This window comes from Arachis duranensis, chromosome 8 (genome assembly GCF_000817695.3).
Source record: "Arachis duranensis cultivar V14167 chromosome 8, aradu.V14167.gnm2.J7QH, whole genome shotgun sequence".
In the NCBI taxonomy this organism is placed as follows: Eukaryota; Viridiplantae; Streptophyta; class Magnoliopsida; order Fabales; family Fabaceae; genus Arachis; species Arachis duranensis.
This window is the reverse complement of record NC_029779.3, coordinates 42,765,246-42,776,394: the sequence shown is the minus strand read 5'-3', so window position 1 is coordinate 42,776,394 and position 11,149 is coordinate 42,765,246. Positions and strand designations below refer to the sequence as shown.

General features: G+C 33.9%; 2 protein-coding genes across 4 annotated transcripts; one reads left to right on the top strand and one right to left on the bottom strand.

Annotated features, from left to right (window-relative positions):
* The first annotated feature begins 6 nt into the window (after positions 1 to 6).
* LOC107462925 (putative pentatricopeptide repeat-containing protein At1g26500) lies at positions 7 to 5,378 on the top strand. Of its 3 annotated transcripts, XM_016081608.3 has the most exons (3): positions 7 to 361; positions 445 to 591; positions 3,790 to 5,378. In XM_016081608.3, exon 3 carries the CDS (start codon positions 3,790 to 3,792, stop codon positions 5,284 to 5,286), a length of 1,497 nt encoding a protein of 498 aa, XP_015937094.1. In that variant the 5' UTR covers positions 7 to 361; positions 445 to 591; the 3' UTR covers positions 5,287 to 5,378. The 3 variants fall into 3 exon arrangements, with proteins under 3 accessions (XP_015937094.1, XP_015937093.1, XP_052109035.1); XM_016081607.3 differs by lacking the exon at positions 445 to 591; XM_052253075.1 differs by lacking the exons at positions 7 to 361; positions 445 to 591 and adding an exon at positions 2,980 to 3,390.
* A 1,886-nt stretch (positions 5,379 to 7,264) lies between these two features.
* On the bottom strand, positions 7,265 to 9,669 carry LOC107462926 (hydroquinone glucosyltransferase). Its single transcript, XM_016081609.3, has 2 exons — positions 9,157 to 9,669; positions 7,265 to 8,277 (listed from the first exon to the last, which is right to left on the bottom strand). The coding sequence occupies exons 1-2, from the start codon at positions 9,644 to 9,646 to the stop codon at positions 7,343 to 7,345; spliced, it is 1,425 nt and encodes a 474-aa protein (XP_015937095.1). The 5' UTR covers positions 9,647 to 9,669; the 3' UTR covers positions 7,265 to 7,342.
* Positions 9,670 to 11,149: the final 1,480 nt, after the last annotated feature.

Here is an 11,149-nt window from a genome sequence, read left to right as displayed (position 1 = left end):
AACCCGCCAACCGCATCGCCGCCGTTTGTCCTCATCGCTGCCAGGGCCGTCGCTAGGGAGCTCGCGCGAGTTGGACGGGCTGTCTTCTCGCACCGTCGCCGCCACCGTCGAGCCTTGTCGTCGTCACGCAAGACGCCACCACTGCCGTCAATCGAAGCTGCCACTGCTGTCGTTAGGGCACGTTGTTGCTGCTGTTGGGTTCGCCGCAGGGAGGAGTCCGAGCAAGGAAAGGAAGAAGGTGGCAATGGAGACCTCTGCTGCTGTTACTATCGGTGTTCTAGAGCTCGCAGTTACTGCCGTTGTTGGTGATGAACCAGGTTGTGTCCTTGCTGCTGATTGATTGTAGTGGGAGATGTTCTTGGTAAGTTCATGGGTAAGACCGCCTTGATTCTTCTCGGTGCCATTTTATTTACGCAGCCAGTTTTGATCCGTTTAATTTACCAGAGTCATTATTGTCATTGTGCGGCGCTGCCGCCCTTGTTTGGAACTACTGAATGTTGTTGCCGCGGGATTGCGTTGGAATTGTCACTGCTGCTGTGAGTTTAGACTAAATGGAATTGTTACGTTAAACTCTGCGATTACAACATCGAAGTATGGGCGCCTTTCTTAAACTTGTTTTACTTTTCAGAGTTGTTATAAATTGATATTAATGCGTAAAGTATAATTTTGTGATTTTGTGAGTCTTATGAATTGAATTGGAGTTGTTTTGGATGAATGAGATTGTTTGATTGATTGATTGATCGATTGAGAAAGTTGAATATTTTGATTAGTTGGATGATGTTGTTGAAGTGGTTTTTCTTAAATTACCGGAAGAGATTTAATATTGGTATTTAGTTTAATTTTGGAAATTATTTGATTTTAGAAAGGATTTAATATTAAAATTTGATTTGATATTGAACCCGATTTATATCGGAATTTGATTTAAAAACAAATTTAGAAAGGACTTGATATTTGGAAATGGTTTGTTTATTGAGAATGATTTGATATTTTGGAAATGATTAAAAAAGGGTTTGAGGAATGGTTTGGTTTGAAACTGCTTGAGATGACCGAGAATTCTAAATTATTGATTGATGCTGTTGAAGTTGGTTTAAATTGGGATTTATGAGATTGGTTGATTGAATTCTAGATTTTGTTGATTTCCTTGAGTTGAGTGCTGTTGTTGTGATAATCGTTATTAGAAGTGATTTGAATGATTGACAAGCATTTGGTTTGGTTTGTTTGAGACTGGCAAAGTCCAAGTTTTAGGAGAAGTGTCGTCAAAATTTCTATAAAATCCGAGACTTTATTTGAAACTAGTAAGTTATTACGGGAATATAAATTTTTTAAAACTACGGTCTATTTTATTCTATTCTGACAATATAGATTATACATGACACAAAAGATTTATAACATCAAACTACTTTTACAAAAAATGTCGTAGGTTGACAAAAGTCTCTAGCTAAGAAGACCAAGATATCTGTAGATAAAAAATTAAATAATAAGATTTTAAGTTATTATTTTTATATGAAAAGGTCTAATTTTTTATTGGTAATTAATTTTAACATTCGTTATCTAAAATTTAAAACAATTTAACGTGTATACTTTTACATTTAATTAAGTGTTAAGTCTGTTGCACAAATAAAAATAATTAATTTTTATACTTGCTATTTAAAAATAAATTTTTTTCTCTCTATGTATATAATAATATAATTAGATATTAGCATAAAAAAATTATACTAATAGTTATAAAATTAACTTAAAATTAATTTTCTTAAAACAATTGAATCTTGATTCTAACTTTTAATTATAACATTAGTATTTTTTCCAAATTATATGTAATAAATAATTGAAAGAAGAGAAATGAAAATATAGATTAGAAAGAGAAACGGTAAAAATTTAAAACTAAACAAAAACTAAAAAACTATGTATATAATAATAATATTTTTTATTTGAATTATATTATTTTGTTAATTTTATTTTCTATAGAACAGAAAGATAAAAAAAATAGAGAATGAGAGAAAAGAGGGATAAAGATAAAGATGAAGAATGAGAGTGAAAGTAAGAGTTTGTAAATTTTGGAAGAAAAAAATTTATTTTAATTGTAAAAAAATATCGGATGACATATTTTGATTTGTCAAATTACTAATATAAAATATAAATTATATATAGAGTAAAAATAATAGAGAGAAATAGAAAAATAGAGAGAGGTAGATGGGCGAATTTAAAAAGGAAGTTTATTAATTTAAGAAAAATATTTTCTCTCAATTTTAATAAGAGAGTATCATGTGACACATTTGATTATTAAATTAGATAGTAATATATGATACATAATATAAGTATATTTCAATTTCAATTTTAATATTTCAATTTTAATTTTAATTCAATTAAAGAATGTCATGTTGCACATTTTGATTGTCAAATTAGTAATTAGTCATTGATATTGATAATGATATATAAAATTGATAAAGTGGTTGAAGGAATGAGATAAATAGAGAAAGAAAGAGGGAGGAGGAGAAAACTCTTTAATTTTGGAGGGAAAGATTTAATTTCAATTGCAATGAGGGAGTGATATGTGATACATTTTGGTTTTAAAATTAGTAAGGAGGAGGAAAGAATTCTTTAATTTTGGAGGGAATACAATGAGAGAGTGACATGAGGCATATTTTGGTTGTAAAATTTGTAAGGAGAAGAGAATTTCTTAAGTTTGGAGGGAAAGATTAGATTCCAATTGGAATGAGAAAGTGACATATGTATAAAATGCATTGTAAATTCATCAAGTCTATCCCTATTTTGTCTTTTTGGAAAATTCTATGGTGTGAACTGTGAATTGAATAAAATGTCCACAGTACGGATCATGTGTGGTCTGCTTCCTTGGATAGCAATTCTTGTTTTGCTTGATCAATTTTCATTTGGCCAACCCAAGCTGAATTTTATATGCAAACTTTTCTGTTTCATTTTTTTGTTAAATGACTTTTCTTCTGTATTTATCATTTTTGTTTATTTCTCTTTGGATCTTCTGTTTTGCCTTAACCATGATAACATACCTATTTAATAATCAGAAGTATTTTTTTCTTTAGTGATGAGAGGTTGTTGATTTTTTCTTTTTCCTGGGAAAAGAATAATGAATGAGATTGAAGGAAGCACATTTGTGGGGAAGTTGATAAGAGTATTTATAGGTAGAGGCTTGTGTCTCAAGCTGTTAATTAGAAGATTGCCAGACAGGTTTCTTTCTCTAGAGATTTCAGCTTCCTTGAAAGCCGTTATTTGTTGTTTTTCTTTTATCATTCTATAACATGAAGTCTGAAGCTGGCAAAACAGGTTATCAAATCATGATAAAGCCAACCCATGGAGGGGGAGGATAGGGATATATTCTTATACAAGTTGTTACATTTTGTAGTTCTTGATGCAGGGGTATGGTACCTACCTATCTTTCTTTTGAAGTCGATTTACTTTATGTGCTGGATGTATTTGCCCTGTTTATAAAATGTGTTGCCTTAAGCAGTTAGTCTAATTCAATTTGGCTTTTTCACCGTAACCTATGATTCTCAAAATGATTGTGTTAGTTGTAAATAACTGCTCGCATGATATAATTGTGATACCATGAACCTTAATCACCTCATTTCTTTTCTTCCTGATAATTGCGATAGCTGAATACGTATCATAAATGAGAATGTGCAACCACTCTCGAATGCTTTCTGCATTTTAAAAGTTAAGTTTAGTGTAAGAATTACAAAGAGTATTTTATGGTGAAAATAGATGAGAAATAGATAGGTGATAACCCAGTGTTCATACTTGCATTCAATGTTACAGATGCTTCTCCGACGAACTACCACCCTCATCAACAACCACCGCCTCCTTACAACAATCGCCACAACAGGCAACAACCCCATTACTCCGGTGAACCAGGACCAGCTCCGCCGAGTCTGCACTATCTTGTATCAGCAACAAAACATGCCCGAGTCACGCCTCAACTCGAAACTCGCCTCCACTGAGTTCCAACTCACCCACGAGTTCTTCCTTCAAGTTTGCAACACCTTCCCCTATTCATGGAGACCTGTTTACCGCTTCTTCCAATACACACAGCAACAAAACCCCACTTTCCCTCACACCATTGTGTCCTTCAACAAGATGCTCGACGTAATTGGAAAGTCTCGTAACATTGACCTCTTTTGGAGCCTTCTTTCTGATATGGCACGACGGTGTTTTGTTAACGATAAGACCTTCATTATAGCCCTCAAGACTTTGGGTGGTGCTAGGGAATTGAAGAAATGTGTTGAGGTATTCCACTTGATGAATGAAAATGGGTTTGGCTACAATCTGGAGACACTAAACAAGGTTGTTGGAGCAATGTGTGGTTGCAAGCTTGTTGATGAGGCTAAGCATGTTGTCTTGAAGTTGAGGGATTTGGTTACCCCTGATGCAGTTACTTATAGGATCTTGATTCAGGGTTATTGTGATAAGGGTGAATTGATTGAGGCTTCAAAGGTTTGGAATTTGATGATGGATGATGGGGTTAGGCCTCAGTTGGAAGCTTATGAGAAAATGATGGAGATTTTTTTCAAGAAGGATATGTGTGGCGAGGCGTTGAAGCTCTTCCGGACAATAAGGTTTAAGAGGATGGACGAGCTCCGGGATTCGAGTTATAAGTTGGTGATCAAATGGTTGTGTAGGAAAGGGATGATGTGTGATGCACAAGAGGTGTTTGATGAAATGCGTAGTCGAGGGATTCAAGTTGATAACTTGACTCTGGGATCTGTGGTTTACGGACTTGTCTCAAGACATAGGGTTAGGGAGGCTTATCAGGTTGCGAAGGAGATTGATTCACCGGATATAAGTGTATATCATGGATTGATCAAAGGGCTTGTGAGGTTGAGGCGGGCCAGAGAGGCGACTGAAGTGTTTAGGGAAATGATTAGGAGAGGTTGTGAACCAACAATGCATACCTATATAATGTTGTTGCAAGGGCATTTGGGGAGGAGAGGTAGGAAGGGGTCTGATCCACTTATCAATTTTGACACTATCTTTGTTGGTGGTTTGGTGAAGGTGGGAAAATCGAAAGAAGCTGGAAAGTATGTGGAGAGGGTGATGAACAGAGGGCTTGAGGTGCCAAGGTTTGATTACAATAAATTCTTGCACCACTTTTCAAATGAGGAAGGTGTGGTTATGTTTGAGGAGATGGGGACGAAGTTGAGAGAGGTCGGTTTGGTTGACTTGGCAGACATATTTGAGAGATATGGACAAAAGATGGCTACTAGGGATAGGAGAAGGAACAGATTTCCAATATCAGAAGACACTAAGGATGTGTAAATCTAATTGTTAAACAAATTGGCAAATGAATGAAAACTGGAAAATATTGTGTGTACATCCAGCACTGTGATACAGTGCCATCTTACTCTCCATCCAGCATTGGTAATTGGTATATAGCATAGCCCTTTAAATTATATATCTGTATTATAATTGTGTTTCAGAGTTATTGACAAACTACTACTTTCTTTTTCTCTTAAATTATCTGCACCTCTCTATGAACCCATAATTTAGAAGTAATCATTCAAGGAAAAGTTTGTGCAATTACTGCTTCTAAGGTAATGAACTGTTATTATTCTCTTGAGCAATATATTTGTTTCTGTTGTTGCCCATTTATTACAGATGCTTTCAACTTGTTATCTTCTCTTCATAATCACAATTACAGTATGTTGGCAGTTTTTTTTTTTTTAACTCTGGAGTATGAGCTAATGAATCATTATTTTTTTCTGCATGTTTGATTCCTCTAAATCTAACAACTTGAAAGTGAACACATTAAAAAATGGAAAATTGTCTAAGTTGAATCTATTTCTAGATTAAGAGAATGCAATTGACACATTAAGACTTAGTTTCATGAAAGGGTGCATAGTGCTCACTGCTCCTTGTCCTAGTATGTGTTAAGATTATCTTTATGCATGTTCCATTATTCCATTCTATTCTGTCTGGGTGTTTAACATATACATAGCTTTAATGAGGACTTCTCTACAGAAAATAAAAAGACGATTATTGGCATCTTACGTTGGTTTTGTGAACTGAAAAAGTGTGCTGTCTGGAGCATTTTGCAAGCTTTCTATTTTAAAATGTGCTGTGGTATAGACATCTTGGATCTCATATGGGCTTGTCTGAAGATACAGAATTTGGTTTTCTTTGTACCATTGATTTGCTGCATACTTGCATGAAGACTCAACTAAGTTGCTTGGAATGAGTGGCTTATCTATGCTTCCTTTGAAACTGTCATCAAACAAAGAATGTTATGAGGCAAAAGTCGGTTCAACTCCTTGTCATGTATAATTTGCCGTGTAATTCAAGCTTATAGAAGATGGCTGAGATCAAACCTTAGATTGTTATTGGTTTTGTCATCAAGAATGTGCAAAATTGTGATTCACACATTCTTGTACAAATGATTGAAATGACAAAAGGACAATCATGCAACACATTTGGCAAAATCAGAGTGGAGCAAGGATAATTCATCAACGGTCATGAGAGAAGATTCTCCTGCGTCGTCTCAATTTTGGAAAATTGGCATTCACCATGATCTTGAAGCTTTAAGGATAGGTTGGTGATTTTGGACTCCTAGAACTGCAATCAAAGCTCGGAAGTGAGGTAGGGATTTAAATTAAAAATTGTTTAGTTTTTTTGCCAAAAAATCAAAGGACCTCAACTTGCCAAAATTGATGAAATTGAATGTGAGTTATGATGTTGGTGATGACCTGATGGAATATGAGTTGTTCGAATCATGCGTAGATACTTTTTTTTTTCTTTCCTTCTGCAACCAAAATAAGTCTTAAGACTTGTGAGCAACGAAAGAAGTTAGTGTCTAGATTTAATTTCAAAATTGTTTCTGGGGTCTAAGCTAAGAGAGTATGTAGGCTTCATCTTTATTTTTGAAAACAGTTTTCAGATCCTTAAAGAATAAAACAAGCAGCAATAAGGAGATAAGAGTTTATATTCAACTAATACTTGCTTACCTCTAGGTCTTAACATAGAGGGAAAATTTCAAATATTTATAAGATATTATTTCTTTCAGTCTCAAGCTTGATTAAGTGAAGTGTTACTTTTATGGTTATATTATGTCCTAATGTTCTTAAGGATTTCTAAATGCAAGAAAAAGAAAACTAAAGTTATTATGATTCATAAACTTTGAAGAACAAGTCTATGAATTGATCTAGAGAAGTTTCACCAAGTTACCTTATTTCTAAGAGTTACAGAAACCTCTAAATATTCTAAATAATCGATTAAGCTTTTTTTTTTAACATGAATCAAGTTAAGAAAACAACCGGAAAAATACATATAAACTTGTACAGTGTATATTTAACAAAATATATTAGACTCTTCTATTTCCCTAATTCTTCATCAAATGGACAGCAAATTGGGCTAGAATTTTATTCTGAGATCCTTCCTCTTGCAAGCTTTCAGTTGCAACGTTCTTTAAACTTTGCATCCTTCTCCTAATTTCCCTATATTCTTCATCCTCCATCAGCCTTCTTATAACGCAAGCAACTTCCTCTCTTTCCACTAAACCATTTTCATTAGCCTTTACCCTTAGTGCCACTTTGAGATCCTCAGAAAGAAAAATTGCACTCATTTTTTGTTCCGCAAATAGAGGCCAAGCTATTAATGGAACCCCATTCATGACACCCTCAAGTACCGAGTTCCATCCACAATGTGTTAAAAACCCACCAATTGCATGGTGATTAAGAATTTGAGCTTGAGGTGCCCATAAAGGAACCACCAAACCTTGTTTCTTGGTCCTATCCAAGAACCCAGATGGTAAGAACCGTAAAGGGTCTCCACCATTATTGTTATTACCACTAAGGTAAGAAGCATTTGCTGATTCACTTGGTGCTCTTATAACCCACAAGAATTTTTTGCCACTAAGCTCCAAACCCATGGCAAGCTCATTCAATTGGTCTTGTGATAATGTCCCACCACTTCCAAAGCACACATAAATAACAGAATTTGGTACATGATTGTCCAGCCATGTTAAACATTGATCAAACTTTGTTTCATTACCTGAACCGTTTTGTATAATGGGTCCAACCGGATAAACCATTGGATAGCCTCTTCCTTCCTCTGTCAATTCTCTTATAGGCCCTGGTTCAATTTCTCTAAAACTATTCACTAGGATCCCATCAGCGAAACGTAGTTGTTTGCATCGTTGAAGAAAATTTCTATATAGTTCGCTGTTTCGATCTTGCACCGGGTTTGGAAGATCTCTACCGGGGACAGGCACGCAACCGGGTATTCGAACCGGCTCTGATATCTCTTTGAACTCCCCTGTTACATTTTTGTTTTGAAAGAAGAGATCAACACAATAAAATGGAACTTATTATAAGGTAGGGTAAAGTATTATTTTGGTTTACAACATTTGGGTCGAATTCTAATTTAATTTTTAATGTTTCAAACGTTTTATTTCAGTCCTAACAATTTTTAAACCTCCTATTTCAATTGATCACTAATATAAAAAATTTTCTTTTGATTTTGAAGAAGTGATGATTATTTGTTAGGATTTCGAATTTTGTTAAAAAATGGAGGAAAGCAGTGTTATAAGAAAGTTTTTATTATATTTTTTTAACACATGAAAGAATATAGAATTTTTTATTTTTAATATTGGAGTGGTAGTGGTATTTTTCTTAAATGTAGATTATTGGGTGTTATACTTAAATGTGGGATCGTTTAACTAGAGAAGCAGAAATCGAACTGTCCGATGTTTTAGAGGTACACAAATCGGACCGTTCGATTTCTAGAGGTAAAGAAATTGGACCGTCCAATTTCTGAGAGGTACACAAATCGGTCCCAGGGATTTGTGTTAAAAAAAATTAAAAAATTTTAAGTACAGAAATCGGACCCAAGAATTTGTGTATTTCCAAAGTTTTGAAAAATACCACAAATTATAATGTTAAAGTATATCACCACTTTTATTTCCATAATAAAAAAATTAGCCAAAAATATATGACTTCATAAGTAACGTTATTAGTGTCCACGTTATTCATTTTGTTAACTTAGGATCAACTTTAAGATAGGATCATATTAAATCTATTTAAAATTATTTAAGACAGAAATAAAACATTTAAAAGAATTTGTCCCAAACGGTTAAGGACCAAAATAAGACTTACCTGAAACATAAACAACCACACAAAATAAAGACATATTCACCTATTACAGTGTCATCCAGTTTTGGTAGAAAGAAGCAAAAGGAGAGTGTCATAGCTGTTGAGGGACAGTAAACAAAAGACAACAAGTTCATTTCCTTTGCAAGAATAAGTGCATCGATTCCAAAAAGGTCAGCAACAATTGCAACAAGCCTAGAGGTGGAAGTCAACGACATCAAAGCATGGCGAATGGATGGCACAGAACGAGAGACGGCGATTTGAGCGGTGAGTGCTATTGGAGCCTCTTGTGGTAGCTCTTGGTCGTGGATTGGGGGAAGGAATGTGTAGTTTATGGTTGAAGGGAGTGATTGAAGGATGGCTTTGGAGGCTTCTGAAGGAGAGCCGTTATTGGCAATTGTGGGAATAAGAAGTGTGACATGGATGCCATTTGGGAGCTTCACAATTCTTTTTGCAAACTCAAGGATTGAAGCAACATGGCTGAAACCTGGACTTGGAATAACAACTACCCGGGTTGGCTTCTCCATCTCATTCATTTATGCTTTTCGATGTTCGAACTTGGAAGGACATATTTATAAGGAAAAATTCTCGGCCTTTTGCTTATCCAAGTTTATAGGGCTACACAAGAATAACTTTAAACAAAGATTTTATTTTTGATACAATGACAATAAAAGATTTATTTAGTTATGATCATTTACTTGGTCAATATTAAAAATAGCTATATTTATTAATATAGTGTTACGTAATTAAATATACATATAAAATTATTTTATGTTGAGAGTATATTAAAATTAAATTATTTAATTAAATTCACATGTTTATATAAGTTTTTAAAGTGTATTCAAAAAATAATTATTTTATTTATGTGATAATACAAAATTAATTGTCTAACACAAAAATTAAATTATTTTGCTATAAGTTTTAGATAAATTGTATAGTCTTTTATTGCACATTAAATTATTCTCGCAGTGCCGTCGACTAACTTATTGTCGCGGATCACCCTACATCTAGTCGTCCTCCTCCTCTCCGAGTCAAACCCACTAAAACAGTAACATTAATACTGTTGTCGACCAGCACGGCGCCCTCCTCTTCACGAACGCAATGCTTTTTTGCGGTGCATTTCTGTTTTTATTTTTTTAAATTTTTTTCGAATGTTTTTTTCGAGTAAATGAATGTTTTTTCTTTTACAGAATTTTAGATGTTTTTTTATAATTTTTTTATATAAGTTACTAGATGTTTTTTTTTCTTAAGTTTTGAAATGTTTTCTTTTGGATACATTTTTTTTTTGACAAATGTTTCTTTTATCGAGTTTTAAATGTTTTTTTTTTTGAGAAAATTAATGACTTTTTTTTACGTAAATTACTGGATGTCTTTTTTTTTTAGATTTTAGAATATTTTTCTTTCAAGTGCGATGCACTTTTTTTAAAATTTAAAGAGTTTGCTAAGTTTATTAGTATCTTAATCAATTACCTAGTGGTACCGATATTAAAAACTTTATTTTAGAGCTTTCCATTCAAACTGACGACAGGGTCATAGGATTAAAGGTGATCATTTCCCGTTATTTATTTCATGAAATTTGCGAGCTAGGACTTAGGAGATCCTGTTGGAATAAATTAATTTTCAATAATCCAGATCATCCATATTGAATCACCAAAAATAACATAATGCGGAAGCGTACCTGAATTCATAAACATGAATTATGATTGGAAGATTTTGGATCTTGTGGTTCTTTCGATCTTTCTCAACCAAAGCCTTCTGTATTCCTAGGAGGCTGAACTGCAACTCTTTTGATGGGAAAAGAGCAACAAAGGCGGCTTTGGTATACTGGGGACCGAAACCCTGAAGGTCTATTTATATTTGAGCATGACACCCATTAAACCCTTAAGCCCAAATAAAATAGTATCTAAAGCCCAAAAGATAATATATCTAAAATCCAAAAAGATAATTATCTAAGGAACAAAAGATAATATCCGGTTTTATTCTCATTTAATTCCAAATCAAAAGTAATAATGACTTACTCAATTAGCATTTATAACAAT